This window comes from Ceratotherium simum, chromosome 22 (assembly GCF_057802395.1).
Source record: "Ceratotherium simum simum isolate JZ-2026a chromosome 22, ASM5780239v1, whole genome shotgun sequence".
In the NCBI taxonomy this organism is placed as follows: domain Eukaryota; kingdom Metazoa; phylum Chordata; class Mammalia; order Perissodactyla; family Rhinocerotidae; genus Ceratotherium; species Ceratotherium simum.
The window spans coordinates 13573547-13591701 of record NC_141921.1 but is presented as its reverse complement, the minus strand read 5'-3'; the positions used below and the strand labels follow the sequence as shown (position 1 = coordinate 13591701).

General features: G+C 39.2%; 1 protein-coding gene across 2 annotated transcripts in view; it reads right to left on the bottom strand.

The window, feature by feature from the left end:
* Positions 1 to 18155, bottom strand: part of TESK2 (testis associated actin remodelling kinase 2) — a 135044-nt gene that overhangs the window by 24528 nt on the left and 92361 nt on the right. For both annotated transcript variants that reach the window (XM_004442015.3, XM_014796454.2), the window contains exon 4: positions 8029 to 8077. In XM_004442015.3, coding sequence (XP_004442072.1) covers positions 8029 to 8077 — 49 coding nt within the window. The remainder of the gene's footprint in view (positions 1 to 8028; positions 8078 to 18155) is intronic.

Here is an 18155-nt window from a genome sequence, read left to right as displayed (position 1 = left end):
ATTTGTTTTCTTGTGTAGTCTAACTCCTCTGCCCAACCCCTACTGATTATAATGTAAATTCCATGAGGGCAGATATTATTATTTGTTCATTATTATATCCCCAGTACCTGGAATAGTGCTGGACATATAGTAGGAGTCCAATAAAGATTTTTTGAATGAATAAATGAGCCAGAAGCAAGCTAGCAAGTCAGGGGAAAACTGCTTTAAGAATAAACTAAACTAAATGAACTCTTCTATTATTTGTGGGTTAGACTGCCAACCTCAAATTCTTGTTTCTCAAATGTCATAGGGAGTTACTAAAAATAAGGGCAGAAAACATGTACCACATTTAGAGACTTTTTATTACTAAATGACCAAACCAAAAAATTAAATAAAAGCTACCTTTTTCAAAAGTAAAGAAGATGCCAACATGTATTTATAGGAACACTGTTAGCTATTTTTACAAGTATAAATGAAATAAACAAAATTCTAATTGTGAAAGAACTTGAGATGTAACATTTCACACCATTTTTGACTTCTGGCTCTTTCTATTGGAGCTAATTCAGTGTTCTTAGAGCTGGATCTACACTAAACAATCAACAATAAACACATCCTAAACATACGTTATGGGCCCAGCCACACAGGGCATTTTTATAGGACCTATTTAAGAGACCGAGCTCCATTAGAGAACCTGGGATTTGACATAACTTGGCAATTGGAAGGGAGAAGACAGAGAAGGGCATTCCAGGTCCTGAAAGGCACATCTAAGGCCAGCATGTGCAGAAGACAGCAAAAAGACCCACCTAACTAAAGGGAGGGATTCGTATTCTGAAATCAGATCAGAGAGAGTCTCGAATGCTAAACAGAATTTTTTAAACAGAAGCCTCACATTATCAAAGTATGCCTAATGAAGATTATTGGAGTAGTAGTTTATCAAATTGAAGCAAAGAAAGACTAGAGACAGGAAAACCAGCCACACAATATTTGTAGGAATCCAGGCATAGAATAAGATCATGGTAGGGAAAGAAGAATCAGACAGACGTCACAAAGAAGATAATAGGATAGGATTGGGAACTGATTAAATTCAAGACATAAGAAAAAGTCAAAATTAACTCCATATATTTTTTTTTTAACTCCATATTTTTTATTTGGAGGAATAAGGATTCTAACAATAGAAAATGATAAGATTGAAAAGGGTGACCTAACCAATCTAAGTTGTATTTGGAATACTAGCAAAACAATTGCATGGAAAACAGGAGACGACAGAAAAAAGGAATATGAACTATAACGAATAACAACCATTAATATATATGGAGATCTGAGAGGTAACAGCTGGATATTAAAAAATAGTTTCTAAGGAAGGGCCATAGTAAGAAATTTCTCACTACCCCAGTCACTAACCACTGAATTCATGAAAGACACTACAGTAGAATAGAAATGGTCATTGAGATGTAGAGTCTAATAATTCCCCTCCCCTTGAATCAGAGCTGACCAACAGAATGCAGCTTAAGTGACATTCTGGAACTTCCAAAGCTAGGTTGTAAGACGTCTTGCTTCCACTCGGGTGGCTTATACCTCTCACCAGTCTAAACAAAGTCTAAGTATCCTGAAATCACCAAGCTGTGGGAAGCTCAAGCCATATGGAAATGCCCTAGAGAATGAGACACCGAGGGGCCTAGGAGCACCATGGCACAGGCATGTGAATGAAGAAGCCATCTCGCAAGTGGGTCCTCCAGCTCAGCCACCTCAGCTGACACATGTGGATCAGAGACCCAGCAAAGTTCTCCCAAATACCTGACCTACAAAATCACAAGCAAAATAACATGGTTACTGGGGCCAGCCCCACGGCCTACTGGTTAAGTTCGGCACACTCCGCTTCAGCGGCCCAGGTTCGGTTCCCAGGCACAGACCTACACCACTCATCGGTGGCCGTGCTGTGGTGGTGACCCACAAACAGAGGAAGACTGGCACAGATGTTAGCTCAGGGCGAATCTTCCTCAGCAAAAATAAATAAATAAATAAAAATAAAAAATAAATCGTTGTCTTAAGTCACTAAGTTTTAGAGTAGTTTGTTATACACCAGTAGATAGAGGAACAGGCTTCTTTTTTATCCTGATAAGCCGAGAGCCTAGCAGAGTGCCTAGCCTACAGCAGATTCACTCAAAGTGGTATATAGAAAGTGAATCTCTTTCTTCCCTCGCAGATGCTAATTCACATTTTTGTCACTTCCCCTACCCTCATCATTCCTTTAAGATGCCCTGAATTACAGAAGCAATCATTGTTGGTACCTTTGGTGTGTTCTCTTAACTACCATGTAGTAGTAATAACCTCCCTAAAGCTACTCTATGCCTGAAAGATAGGTATCGCTATGCCGCCAAAGTTAACACATGGCAGGCAAAAGACAATTTCACATCTGGCTCAAGGTAAATAAGGCCAGGAGAATACTTTGTACTGGGCCACACAAAAACAAGAAAAAAAGGAGGCACAACTAATGGCAATATCACAGCACACCAAGAAACTGGAATCGGGGTCTGACTGCTCATTTTATAAATAATGCATGAGTTTGGTCACTGAACCCACAGAGTTTCCTTTCATTGTAAGCTCTCTGACTATATAAGGCTTTTTATAAGACTAACAAAAACCAACTCAGAAAAACACATTTCAACCCACATAAAAAAGGAATTTCCAAAGTAACTATTCTTTAATAAAGAAAGAAGGTATATAGTAGGGGTGGAAATGGTGAGTGAGAAGAGGATGAGGGCTATGTGAATAAAAAATTATCGCCAGCTGCCTGCAGGGCTGCCCCCTTCCCTCCTGAGCTAAGAGCATTTCTTTCAGTACCGGGTATCTGCCTGACTGAGGTGACTTTGCCGTAAAGAGACTGAATCACCATACCTGGCCAAGCAATTGCTGTGTTTATAACTGAGTGGTTCTCACTGCCACAATGGAAAAAAGAATAGTTTCTCCATTGCAGAAAAGGCAAGAGAGATCCCAAAACGTCCTACCTGCCAGGCAATTCTTTGGCTGACTCCTTTGACCAGAGAGTATTGTCATTTGAGACCCCTGCCCCACAACCTTATACCATACTCATTCCCCCAATTTCTAATCTTCTAGGCACTGAGAGGTTCTGCACAAAGAGGTTCCCCAAACTGTTTGATTACAAGGATATTTCCCTCTTTGTGGCCTTTCTTAACAAGCTTAAAAAGAAAAGCGTAATGAGATCATGCATAATCTGTCCAGAAGCCTCTCTCTCTTCTCTCTTTCTTTGACTCCCCCCACCTCCATGTTGGATATGGAAGAGAAAATATATAGCATGTAAGTTGGTGGCAGCTACTTTTTGATTATGAATGACAGCAAACCTTAGCATGACATTCACAACGTAAAGATAAAGTGATGGAAAGAAATGGGATCTCTGGATAACATCTATTTAGCTGCTGAATTAAACCAATCCTTAACCTAATAAACTGCTGGAATTCCAGTTACATGAGTGCTTTTGTTGTTTAAGGCCATTTCACTATTTTCTGTTACTTGTCCCAAACACATTCTAATATACCCAATAACCAGGAAATATCTTTTCCAAATAACTCAAAATATATAAAAAGGTAGAATCAAACTCTGCAAATACTACATGTGCTACACATACAAGAACCTGTGCTTAGCACTGTGGGAAATACATAAGTGAATTAAGAATAGCACGTTGTCACAACTGAACAACAAAAAAACAAACAACCCAATCAAAAAATGGGCAGAGGATATGAATAGATACTTTCCCAAGGAAGCTATACAAATGGCCAGTAGGCATACGAAAAGCTGGTCAACATCACTAATCATTCGGGAAATGCAAATCAAAACTACACTAAGATATCACCTTTCACTCGTTAGAATGGCTATAATCACCAAGACAAAAAATAACAAATGTTAGAGAGGTTGTGGAGAAACAGGAACCCTCATTCACTGCTGGGGGGAATGCAAACTGGTGCAGCCTCTATGGAAAACAGTATGGAGATTCCTCAAAAAATTAAAAATAGAAATACCCTATGATCCAGCTATCCCACTACTGGGTATCTATCCAACGAACCTGAAATCAACAATCCAAAGAGGCTTATGCACCCCTATGTTCAGTGCAGCATTATTCACTATAGCCAAGACATGGAAGCAACTCAAGTGTCCCTCAACTGATGACTGGATAAAGAAGATGTGGTATATATATACAATGGAATACTACTCAGCCATAAAAAAAGACAAAATTGTCCCATTTGCAACAACATGGATGGACCTGGAGGGTATTATGTTAAGCGAAATAAGCCAGAGAGAGAAAGACAAACACCACATGATTTCACTCATATGTGGAATATAAACCAACACACAGACAGAGAGAACTGTTTGGTTGTTACAAGGGCAAGGCGGCTGGGGGGTGGGCACAAGGGGTGAACGGAGGTATTTATATGGTGACTGACAAACAATAATGTACAACTAAAATTTCACAATCTTATAAAGACACCAATAAAAAAAAAAAAAAAAAGCACAGCGCATTATAATGGAAAGAGTATAGGCTAGGGAAGTCAGATGAACCTGGATCCAATTCCTACTTTAGGGAAGTCACTTAATTTCTCTAAGCCTTAGATTTCTCATCTATAAAATGGAGGAAATAGGACTACAGAATTGTGAGAATTACAGCTAATATATAAAGAACTAAGCATAACACTTAGCCCATAGTGGGTGTTTAATAACTGGTAGTTATGCTTTTAAAAATAAGAGAAAAATCTTTACCCTCAAGTAGAGCAGAAAACACAAATAATTATGATCTGCTGATTGGAATATTTATAGGGTATGGGAGATTGCAACAATGGTTTCAATTCTTCACCCCTTACTGAATCCATGCCCTTTGACATGTAACTTTGCAGTATGCTCCCAATGTGAACTCAGGCATGTGACTTGATTTGTCCAATGAGATTCTGGCCAAGCAAACTCGAACATAAGCAGAATCATGAAAAGCACTTGCGCAAATGGGCTAGCATACTTTTGCTATTTTGGTATCATTTTAAAAAGGACATATTCAGGCTAGCGCACTGGTTCCAAAAGGAGGATGAGAAACAGCTGAAGCAAAGCTGCCGCAGCAAAACCCAGGCTAAAGCAGACCACCAGCTGACCTGTAGATGTATGAGTGAGCCCAAGTGAGACCAGCAGAACTGCCCAATTGGGCCCAGCTCAGCTCAGCTGAACCCTGCAGGCATAAGAGAAATAAATGTTTATGTATGCTTTTGAGGTTTTGTGGTTGGATATTACACAGCAATAGCTAACTGATACATAGAATTATATTTTCTGTCTTTAAAAACCAAAGATTTCCACTTCCTTGATACCCATGACTAAATGAAAGACAAGGTCTTCTGAATCAAAGACACACTGACAGGGCATTCCTACTCAATACAACATGGATTCTTAATTCAGCTCATTAAACTTAAAAGCTTCTGTCTGATCTTTTATAAAACTGCTTTCTCTTTAACAAATTCTCGTTTGCTTAAAAACTTAGAAGTCTAACCCTAGTACAGGTAGTTTTAAAAAACACACCTAAGTATCTATTCCAAGTTCAATTAATGTCTACAACTGCAATGAAGACTTGTGGAAACGGTTCAAGCCAAGAAAAGTCCAGATCACTACTGTATATGAGCAATATTCTTCCTAATAATATCAATACTTTACAGGTATTACCAAGAGCTATGCTTGTCTATTGTAATTATTGACAAACTATTTTAAGAGAAATAAGGAATCGTACTCACATTACTGTAGAGGGTAGGCATTCCACCAATCAAGAAATATTTACTATATGTCATCCAAGTTCCAAGTTCTGTGCTAGATGCTATTAGTAATTTATTTTTGTGATCCTCAGTGAAACCAAAAGCTGTGCTGCCAAGTCAACTATAAGGCAATTAAATGTAGGAGTCCCCAGAGATCTATGCCGTGGTGGCCTTTGCTGATCCCCTTCTGAAAATAACTAAGAGCATTTGGATATCTGGGCTTCATGACCATCAGCCTATTAACATCACAATAAAAATTATTAATATCATAAGCTATGTCAATATGGTACTGGAAATACACACTCTTTCACAAAGCACACACTTTATGTTGTATATGGCTATAAACAAGCTAAGAAGCAACAGAAAATATTATTGAAGAGCAACATAGCCAAGAGAATGTTGCGTTATAATCATTCATTTCTGCCATTTCCACTACGCACCACCTCTAAGCTTGTGACACGATCACAGATTTTAAAGAATGTTCTTTTTTGTCAGCAAAACCAACACACAAGCCCTTCCAATAAACTCACATTTCAGAGAACAATGATACAAGCAAGGAATGCAACAAATACTTTTACAATTATTAGTTTCAGAGCTCTGACAGATAGAAGACTTGAGAAAAGGAGAGAGTTTTGTCCTTGAAGAATTTATAGACTCACTTCTGAGATAATAAATACACAGAAAATGTTTCTTGATCTGGGATGCCAGTTATGGGTGTGTTCATTTGTAAAAATTTAAGTGAGCTGTACACTTTTCATACGTGTACTTTTTCTGTTATATTATACTTCAATAAAAGGTTTTTAAAAAATTTAATGGTACTACCAGCAGTATAGAACTAAGCACTAAATGAAAAATATTGACAACTCAAGGAGTTCAGGAGAGACTAGTCACTGTTAATAATAAAATGTATTAAGCAATTACTATATGCCAGACACTGTGCTAAATAAGCATTTTACATTTCATCCTCACAACTTCCCTGTGAGGTCATCATCTTATCAGCAGCCATTTGCCACAATTAATTAATCCTTCCTCTTTGAAACTCCTTTTTCCTTTTCATTCCAGCCCAATACGCTCTCCTGGTTTTCTTCCTACCTCACTCCTTCTCAATCTGCCCTTTTCTTCAGACTTTTAAAATTAAAATACTCTAGGGCTCAGCTACTAGTCCTCTTCTCTATCTAGACTCCCTGGGGCAGGTACTATTATTATTATCCCCGTTATACGGATGAAAACAGTGAGGGACAGACAGATTCAAACCGAGGCAATCAAGACTTCAGAGCCCATGCTCTTAACCACCTCACTATTCTACATTCTTTGGCCTTCCATATAAGAGGCAGGCCACAGCTACATACATCCAACATTCTGGTGCCTTCAGTAATTGAGAAAAGAGACAGAGAATGAAGCACATGGGACCCTCCTTCATAAGATATTAAGGAGTAATACCAGGTACCAAGCTAGCAGGAAACCAATACTCCTGCAAATTCTGTTAAACAATTTTCCTTCCTAAGTTTCTTCACTTTGTATTTTGGTACTTACTACTCAAGGAGGAATGTGAAAACATTCTAGACCATAGATTCTCAAATCCAGATGTTCATTAGAATAATCTGGGGAGCATTTAAGAATACACATGGGCCCTATGCAGACCTACTAAACCTAGAAATTCCAGGAATTGGTGTTTCTAAGAAGCACCCAAGCAAATTCTGAAGCTGATAACTCAGTACCTGAGTTTTGGGAAGCCTTTGTTCTAGAGAGGATTCTCTGGTCCTCAGAGGCTAAGTAATGACTATCACATATTTATCTGCCTAGAAGAGGCTGAAAATAAAATAAGAATAGAGATGTAAACTGATTCCAAGGAGTAATAAGACCAATCAGGAAACTAGAGCAGCGACAGTGGAATTTTAGATCAGGACACCAAACATTTCTGGGTAGTCTAGGAATTTGCTGCCATGATAGAGTCTGCAGCCAAGTGATGCCATCACTTAGCTTAGGAGGGGGTCATCGGGGCGGCAAGAACCAATATAATATTTGAGTACTCATATTCTCAGAGTACTCACCAAGTGTTATGAGGGAATCCAAGAGTATTAAAAGATATGGCCATTGTCCCCAGGCAACAGAAGAAAGCATTGTTAACACTGCCATTTTTGCATAAACATAAATGCACACACATTTTGCTTACATATGCAAGTAACAATTACTATGGAACCATAAATGTTGAAACTAAAGCAAAGTCACTTCAATACAGTTATTGAAGTCTTACCTCTGTAAGTGCATGCAATTGTCCTTGATGTACACACACACCCATGAACCTACAAAATAATACAAAATTTTTTTAAACAAATGATGAGGTCATGAACATAACTGCCACATAGAGACATTAGTTTAGTTACCCAGGCATTAGAAACAATCCAGTACCCGTGAAGTCTCCTGGGTTCCTGTACAACCCAATAGACTCTCAAACTTTGATATCAGGCTGGTAAATTTCTAAGTTTATCAGGAAACATCCGGTTGTGGCAAGATGGAGTGGTAAAAAGCAAGGGTGGAAGAGGGAGAGGAGTAAGCCTTAAAAATAGCATGGTATAATGGAAAAATACCAAACTGGAAGTAAGGAAGTTGGATGCTAGTTTCAGCTCTGCCACTATCTGACTACATGCTTACCAAAAAAAAAGGTCACTAACCCTATTTGGGGCCCAGTTTCCTCATGCATAAAGTGAGTAGGTTGAACTACCCAATCTGAAGGTCTGTAAATTACAAACAACAAACTAGGGGTTGGGGGGAGCCCACATTTGCTGGATGAAAAGGACTAACTTCCTTAACATAAAAAGAACTCTTCCAAATATGTGATTAAAAAACAACTCAATAGAAAAATAAGCAGGGGTGGCCCCGTGGCGTAGTGGTTAAGTGCGCATACTCCACTGCTGGCAGCCCAGGTTCAGATCCCGGGCGCACACCGATGCACCGTTTCTCAAGATATGCTGCGGCGGCAACCCATATAAAGTAGAGGAAGATGGGCACAGATGTTAACCCAGGGCCAGTCTTCCTCAGCAAAAAGAGGAAGATTGGCAGATGTTAGCTCAGAGCTGATCTTCCTCACAAAAAAAAGAAAAAAAAGAAAAATAAGCAAAAGATATGTACATAATCCACAGAAAAATAAGTATAAATGGCTAATAAAAATATCAAAATGTGCTCTAATTCACCGATAATTAAAGAAGCAAGGAGATACTGCTTTTTAAATCTATCAAATGAATAAAGATTAAGACTGATAACTCTCATGGGCCGGCCCTGTGGCTTAGCGGTTAAGTGCGTGTGCTCCACTACTGGCGGCCCGGGTTCCGATCCCGGACGCGCACCGACGCACCACTTCTCCGGCCATGCTGAGGCCGCGTCCCACATACAGCAACTAGAAGGATGTGCAGCTATGACATGCAGCTGTCTACTGGGGTTTTGGGGGGGAAAAGAATAAATAAATAAAATCTTTAAAAAAAAAAAAAAAAGATTGATAACTCTCAGTGTTATCCAGAAGGTGAGGAAACAGGAACAGAAAACACTGTTGAGTCCTTGGCACAGCTTTTTCAAAGGGTAATTGATCATATTTAGCAAAAGTTTTACCTGCTCCAACAATTCCACTTCTGGGAATTTATCTTACAAACATACTAAATTTGGAAAAAATACATGTAAAAGGGGGCCAGCCCCGTGGCTTAGTGCTTGAGTTCCGCACCCTCTGCTTTGGCTTTGGCGGCCCAGGTTCACAGGTTCAGACCCCGGGCGCCGACCTACCCCACTTGTCAGTCATGCTGTGGCGATGACCCACATACAAAATAGAGGAAGACTGGCACAGTTGTTAGCTGAGGGCTAATCTTCCTCAAGCAAAAAAAAGAGGAAGATTGGCAACAGATGTTAGCACAGGGCAAACCTTCCTCAGGGAAAAAAAAACAAAAAAACATGTAAAAGGATATCTACCTCACCAGGGTAGATGAATCTACATACCCACCAATAAAAGACTGGTTAAATATTTATGGTATATTCATAGATTGGAATATTATACAGCCATTAAAAAGAATGAAGTAGATCTTTATGCACTGATATGTGAAGATATCCAAAATATATTGTTAAATGAAAACATTGAGCCACAAATTACCTTTGTGTAAAAAAATGTTTGTACATTAATAGAAAATGTCTACAAGTACTAATAATAAATGGTACTGAGGGGGTAAAGAGTGATTTTTACTGTTTAGTGTACACACGTTATATCTGACATTTTTTTCAACCAATAGGTTATATTTATATATAAAAATAATTTTTAAATAAAACCCATAAATCAATGATTATGACTGATGATGATCATAAAGTTGGAGAAGATAAACGTCACAAAGCTAATGACAATTGGTGTTCGGGTTGCCAAGAAGGCTCATTAACAATACCCAAGTCTCAAGTAAGTTCTAGTTTAGAAGGGCAAAGAAATGGGAAAAGACTGACTACAAGTGAAAGTGAAGGCACAGCAGTGCCTGTGCTGGAAAGGACCATCAAGTTCCATGAAGGCTGAGTCCAGGTCATATTCTTCCCTGTGTTCACAGCACCTAACAGTGCCTAGCAAATAGCATGCACACTTAGTAAATGATTGTTGAGTGAAAAAGAACCGAGTGAGGGAGAATGCCTTGTTGGCTGTAACATCACAGCACAGTTTTAAAGACACGCTACTTCAACCAAAATTACTAATGTGGAAATTTCAGAGTTTCTACCAAGAGGAGGTTTCTGGACCACTGGTTTTCTCTAAGTGTATCCAGAGACTTGGTGGGAACTTGAAAAAGGAAAGAACTTGAAGAAAAATCTAGGCAGTACTGAAAATAGGACGCAGGCTCCAATGACTAGTTGAAATTGACCTCTGGCTTGGGAAGAAATGGGAAGCAAAGAGTAGAGTTAAAAGGGCTCTGAAGTTAGAGGCTACGGGTTCAAATCCCATCTCCATTCTTTACTAGGCAAGCATTAGTTTCCCTCTCTGTAAAATAGGATAAGTGTCCACAACATAAGGTTGTTGGAAAGACTGAATGAAATAATGAATGTAATGTCTACAGCACAGTGACAGGTACATAGTAAGAGTTCAAAAAAATATAAGCAATTATTATAACTTAGAATCAAAGAATCAAATTTGGTCACCGGTGGCTGGGCAGGAAAGCTGGTTTCTATAAGCCTACTCTTCTCTCCATTCCCCAACCCTTGTCCCTACCTCCACTCCCTGCTTTGTACAAGTGGGACGTTTAACTTCATTCACCTGTCAGTTTCTTTACTATGAAACTCACTACTTAACATGGAAGTGAGTGAGTGGGCGGAATGCGGAGCAGGTAAAAGTCTGACAAATCATGCACATTAAGTAACACAGAGTGCTGAAAGACTGAATCTGGAATGCTGAATGTTTCTGGCCAGCATGGCACAGTGTCTATAAGCTCTGCAGACAGTGCACTGAAAGTTTCAGCTGACATCAGAAACTAGTCGAGTAAAAGAAGGAAAGCTGCACTGGAGCAGAGGGAATCTGGGCAAGATGAACGAGAAGACAATCCATCTGGGGGAGCTGCAGTTGTACAGGTAGCTTTAAAATAGGTCACTTTTCTTTAAGTGTTGGTACAACTCCCCAGTCATTGGAATTATGAGTCAGTATGCCTCTCATTTACTAAACAATTATTTATTGAGTGGCTACTACGTGCAAGGCCTTAGGGACAGGACAGTAAATAAAACAAAGTCCCTGCTCTCACAGAACTGTCATTTTAGGGGTCATACTGTTGGAAGGCAATTGTAATAAAAAGTTCAGTGGGTATTTTGCAGAATGTGGTTAAACTGTACGCATAAACAGCTGTTTCTAGTGAGCCTCTCACAGAAAGGATGCTTCTCTTGGATTAAACGGTATACCTACCTAAGGATAATTCTATTCCCACTACCCCACCATAGCAAAAAGAGGTAAAGTAAAACATGATAAGCTACACTTCTTCCTTAATTATAGCTTTCCAAACAATAATGGGCACTAGCAGGGGTTGGCTAACTATGGCCCACTACTTGTTTTTATAAATTTTTATTGGAACACAGCCACGGTATTGTCTATGGCTGCTTTTGTGCTACAACAGCAGAGCTGAATAGCTGTGACAGAGACTGCTTGGCTTGCAAAGACTAAAACATTTACTATCTAGTCTTTACAAAAAAAGTCTGCTGCCCCTGGCAGTAGAACATAGGGATCTATCCATTTCCACCTAGGACACCTTGCACAAGTTACTTAATCTTTATAAATCTCAATTTCCTCATCTACAAAAATGGACCTGAAAATAATACTAGCTTAAAGGGCTGTTAGGAGGATTCAATGGGATATTTCAGGTACAGTGCTTAGCAATGTCTAGCCCATGCTCAAATAACGTTTAGTGATTTTTATTTTATCATTATTAATGATCCTAAATTACGCGATCCCGTACATGGCTATTAGAGTTACCTTTTCAAAACACAAAATATGTCATTCCCTTCTTCATACACCTTCAGTGCTCCCTTCTGCCTTACCTCCTTACCACAGCATTTAAAACTTTCCTTGTTCTGCTCCAACTTATCTTTGGAACCCCATATTTTCCCATGAGCCTTATTCATCACCCATCTCTTTCCTCTCCTCTGGCTCTACCCTACAAATATACTTAAATTTCCCCCCTCTTAAAATAAGTGATTCCTTTGCCCCTCTCCTTGAAGTATGATCCAAATTCACTCTTTTCATTTGTTACCAAACTTTAAGAGTAGGTTACATTCACTATCCATATTTCCTTAACCTTCACTCATTCCTAAACTCATTATAATCTGCCTTCTGCCCGCATCACTCTTTTGTAACTTTTCTTACTGCGGAAGATTCAGAGTTTTGTTTATCTGTGCATTTCTAGTACCTAATATAGCATCTGGCACACAGTAAGCAAGCTCTCAGTAAAGAGGTGTTGAACGGCACGAATGATTTTTATGACCTGGAAACTTAAGTTCAAGCTCCTCCCTGAGTTGGAAGACTTTATTTACTTACTGAAAATCATCCTTCCAGGATCATCTAAAATTTCATCTCCTCTATAACGATCTCCTAGATGTCCTCAGTTAGCATTAATCCTCTCACCCTCTCTGTCTCCTTCCTTCCCCCTCCCCCGCTCCCTCCACACTCCCCAGCCCCAGTACTGCTCGCACTTTTCACCTTCCTTTGAAAGACTGCTCATTAGCATAAGTGAAGTGGTCCAGGGTCTGGAGTCAGACTGCTTGGATTTAAATCCTGGCTCTGCCACTTATTGATGACCTCTCTGTATTTCGGTTTATCATGTGCAAAACAGGAATATTAACATTATCTAACCTGTATGGTTACTGGGTTACTGTGAAGACGAAATGAGATAACTTGGGCTCCTGAAACATAATAAGCCCTAGAAAATGTTAGCTATTCTTCTTCTTTTAACATTTCTGACTCCTTCTCCAGACTCTAATATAAGAAAGGTTTTTAAGAGTATAGATCTCTTCTACTTTGTTCTATATATAGTGCCTGACATATAACACTTTGTGCATAAGATGCTAAACAAGCATTTCTTTTTCTTCTTCTTTTTTTGCAGGGAAGGATTCGCCCTGAGCTAACATCTGTTGCCAATCTTCCTCTTTTTTTTGTTTTTCTCTCCAAAGCCCCCCAGTGCATGGTTGTACATCCTAGTTGTCCTTCTAGTTCTTCTATGTGAGCTGCCACCACAGCGTGGCAACTGACAGATGGGTGGTGTGGTTGTACAACCAGGAAACAAACCTGGGCCACTGAAGCAGTGTGAGCGCTGAACTTTAACCACTGGACCATCAGGGCTGGCCCTAAACAAGCATTTCTTGAAGGAAAAAACAATGATCACCAAATTAACTCCACAATGTACATCATTTTATAAGAAAAACATTTAGAGGCAGGTACAAGGCTTTAAAACCAAGAGGCATTTATTTTATTTAATCAAATATTTACATAGAAGCTAGGCAGTAGGATTCTACTAGCAACACAATGGCTACATTCTAAAGTCACGGGTTGGGCCAGCCCCGCGGCTTAGCGGTTAAGTGCGCGAGCTCCACTACTGGCGGCCCGGGTTCGGATCCTGGGCGCGCACCGACGCACCGCTTCTCTGGCCATGCTGAGGCCGCATCCCACATACAGCAACTAGAGGGATGTGCAACTGTGACATACAACTATCTACTGGGGCTTTGGGGGAACAAAAAAAGGAGGAGGATTGGCAATAGATGTCAGCTCAGAGCCGGTCTTCCTCAGCAAAAAGAGGAGGATTAGCACAGATGTTAGCTCAGCACTGATCTTCCTCACAAAAAATAAATAAATAAATAAAGTCATGGGTTTCCAAGAAGCTGAAAAGACCTGGTTTGGGGGTGATACACCCTTACTTCCCTTCCCCCCAGGCCCACCATCACTATGACCATGTCATCCACAGAAGTGTCACAGGCAGCACATTCAGGCAGGCACTGGCTTCATGTGACAGTTTTCTGTCTGCCTTCTTCCCCACCCCCTACTCACATCACCACATCACAGTAGTGTCACACATCTCTACTTCTATGTGAAACTTTTCTGCCTGACCTCCTCAACCTCATTTCCTTTCCACCATCACCACATCCAAAATGGTGTCTCAGAGCTGGCAAGCTGAGACAGGCATTAGTTTTATATTGGAAGAAGAGCCTGACCAGAGTTAATCACTCCAGTTGCTATAAACAATATACTTTAAAAGGAAAATATTACTCATCCTTAATAGGGAAGTGATATATGCTTAGAAAAGCACTTAATATCAATAATAAGTTTTCATTGAAATTTTTATTGCTGATTATATCAAAATCTAAGTTGTGGATGAAGCCTCAAATCTTTTTTGGTGCGAGACGGGACCTAAAAAATATTTCATTCTGAATGATTCTTATTCCTCACTACCACCATCCAAAATCACGCCAGCTAGAATTACTTAGCTCAGGAAGAGAGCACTTTCTTAATGTATGTGCTTGAGAGTGAGTAATTACTCAACTTTATTTTTAGTTTCATATTTCACACACATTCACATTGAGAAGTAGGGAGAGCTGGTTTTGTTTTTTACACCAGAGCTTCCTAAATTTTAACGTGGAAACAAATCACCTAGGAATCATGTAAATTTCAGACTGTGATTCTATAGGTCAGAAGGGTCCTGACAGTTTCTAATAAGCTTCCAGGCGATGCTGATGCTGCTTGGTCCATGGACCATACATTGACTAGTAAGGCTCAGTCTAGTCAAAGACAGCTGATCTCTACTCTAACGTTAGTAAGACCATAAAACGAAACTCCCAACTCTGATACTACTGATAAACTAGACTTTTTTTTCTTTTTTTTTTTGGTGAGGAAGATTCGCCCTGAGCTAACATCTGTTACCAACCTTCCTCTTTTTGCTTAAGGAAGATTGGCCCTGAGCTAACATCTGTGCCAATCTTCCTCTATTTTGTATGTGGGTCACTGCCACAGCACAGCTGCCGATGAGGTGGTGTAGGTTCGCCCGGAACCGAACCCAGGCAACCGAAGCAGAGCCTGCCAAACTTAACTACTATGCCACAGGCCAGCCCTAAACTAGACTTTGACCAGAGACTTAATTTGCCTCAGTCTTTCCTGTAGCATGATTTACCTTTTCCCATAAAGTGTCATAACCATGCTTTTCCACATCTTTGCCTTTTCTCAGGCTGTTCCCACTACTTAGAATGCCCCTCCTTTCATTTCCACATAGTTAGATTCTACTCATCCTCAAAAGCCCAATCTAAATACTTCCTTTCCCACAAAACAAATTTGGCTCCCTCTAGGTAGAAGTATTTCTGAACTAGCATGCCTCTGAACTAGCATGCCTCTGAACTACCAAGTCGTTCCATCTACACCACTCTCCTGTAGCATCATCATTTCCTACTTTTAACTATGTTTTATAACATGCCTTATATCTCCTCTACTATACCATAAGCTTCTTAAGAGCACTCTTGCCCGGCATATGACAGTATATAAATACTTGCTGGGTAAATTTAAAACACAACTCTGACTACTCAAAAAATATTGAGTGCCTACTATGTGCCAGGCACTGGTAATGATTATAATGATTGTGATAACAACTAATACTTAAAGAGCACTTATTATGCAGGCATTGTTCTAAGAGCTTTACATTATATTCATTTAATTCATTTAATCCTTACAATAACCCAATGAAGTAGTACTTTTATTATCCTAATCATATTGATAAAGAAACTGAGGCTCAGAGAAATTAAGCAACTTGCCCCAAATCATACAACTAATAAGTGGCAAAGCCAGGAGTCAAACCTAAACAGTGGGTTCCAGAGTCTATGCTCTTAATCACAATGTTATATTACCTCTCCATATAGTTATAAAAAATATATAAAAATGAACAAGACATAACCCCTCCCCTTAAGAAGCTACTGGCTACACAAAAAGTTTTTTGTGTCTGTGAGCTGTGGCAGCTCACAGCTCCTATCAAACTTCAAATTCCTTAGCATGTTATTCAGGAGTCAGAATGATCTGACTCAACCTTCTCTTACTTTATGTCCTGAATTCTCCCACTTTCATATTGTTGCTAGAATGAGTCCATCTGGAATTCATTTCTTGAAGCTCTACCAATCCTTAAAAACTCAATTTAAGAACATCTCCAAATAATAATAACAACAATAACAACAATGATAGCACCAAACATTTATATATCATTTAGTGTGCCAGGCACTGCCACATATTAAATCATTTAGTTCTTAAAATAGCCCTTTGAGGATGGTTATAATTTCTATCTCAGTCATAATTTCAAATATTTCCCTAATCTTTCTAATCAAAATTAATCTTTCTCTTCCCTATACACTCATATCACTCTATTTAAACCTCTGTTGTAACACTTATCAGACCTGCCTTCTACATTGAGTTTTATATATGTCTGCCTCCTCCACTAAGTTAGAGGGTTCTTGAGGGCAGGGGTCTTATGTGCTGAAGAGAATGGTTATTTGTTCACTAAATTGCTTCCCTTTTCCTCCTAAAGAAGACTATATTTCCCAGTGTCTATAACAGTTGGTTAAGACCATAACACTGAGTTCTGGTCAGTGGTATAGGGGCAGAAGTGATTATGTCATTTCTAGGCCTGTCCCATAAAAACCTCAACACTATCCTCCACACTTTCTTCCTTCATCTGCCAGCAGATGCAGAAGATCCAGTAGAAGTATCTGAGGCCCTGTCCTAGGTGAAAAAGAGTTCCCCTTCTACCTCCACCCAACATGCATTGGACTAGGACACAAATAAGAAACAAGTTAAGCCAATAAGATTTTAAGATGTTTACTACAGTAGTTAGCCCACCAGGACTAAATACACTATGTAGTTTTGCGTCACTATACATACCTAAAATACTGCCTTGTTCATAGTTAGTGCTCAGTAAATATTCACTAAATTCAATTAAAAATTAAAATTCTTATTCCAAGGCAGAACCTTTCCTAGGCCCTACTATTAGCCAGCAATCTCCAAAATGGGGAATGAGCAAGATTTCCATTGAAGTATGGGAAGAAAATCAAAATTTTTACTAATATTTTTTATATAAAAAAGAGAAATTGAGTTTTACTAATATTTAATATGGGTTAATAGTAGCACCTGGGGATGTGCTCAAAAATGTCTTCCTAATGGGATACTATGGTAGGCAAATGTCCAAAGAAGTCCATGTCCTAATTTCCAGAATCGATAAATATTTTATGGTATATGGCAAGGGAAATGAAAGTTGTAAATGAAATTAAGGTTGCTAATCAGCTGACTTGAAAACAGGGAGATTATCCTGGATTATCAAGGTGGGTCTAATGTCATCACAAGGGGTCCTCAAAGGTGGAAGAGGGAGGCAGAAGAGTTAGTATCAGAGGGATACAATGTGAAAAAGACTCAACCAGTCATTGCTGGCTTTGAAGATGGAAGGAGGCTACAAGCCAAGGAACACAAGCAGCCACTAGAAGCTGAAAAAAGTAAGGAAATAGATTCTCCCCTAGAGCCTCCAGAAAGGAACGCAACCCTCCCAATACCTTGCTTTTAGCCCAGTAAAACCCACGTCAGACTTTTGATCTACAGAACTGTAAGTAATAAATTTGTGTTGTTTTAAGCCACTAGATTTGTGGTAATTTGTTACGGCAGCCATAGAAAACTAATAATAGACGCGTAATAAAAAGAAATTTATGGGTCAATAACCTATGTTATAATGTTCACAGATCTAGGACAGACTTGGGGCTTTGACTCTTTCTAAACAAGCATAAGGATAATAACATTATTATGTTCCTTAGTGGCATTTACATCCAGACGTCAAATATTTCTTGAGCTCGCAGTTCTGTATAAAGCTCAGCGTTAAACATTAAAAT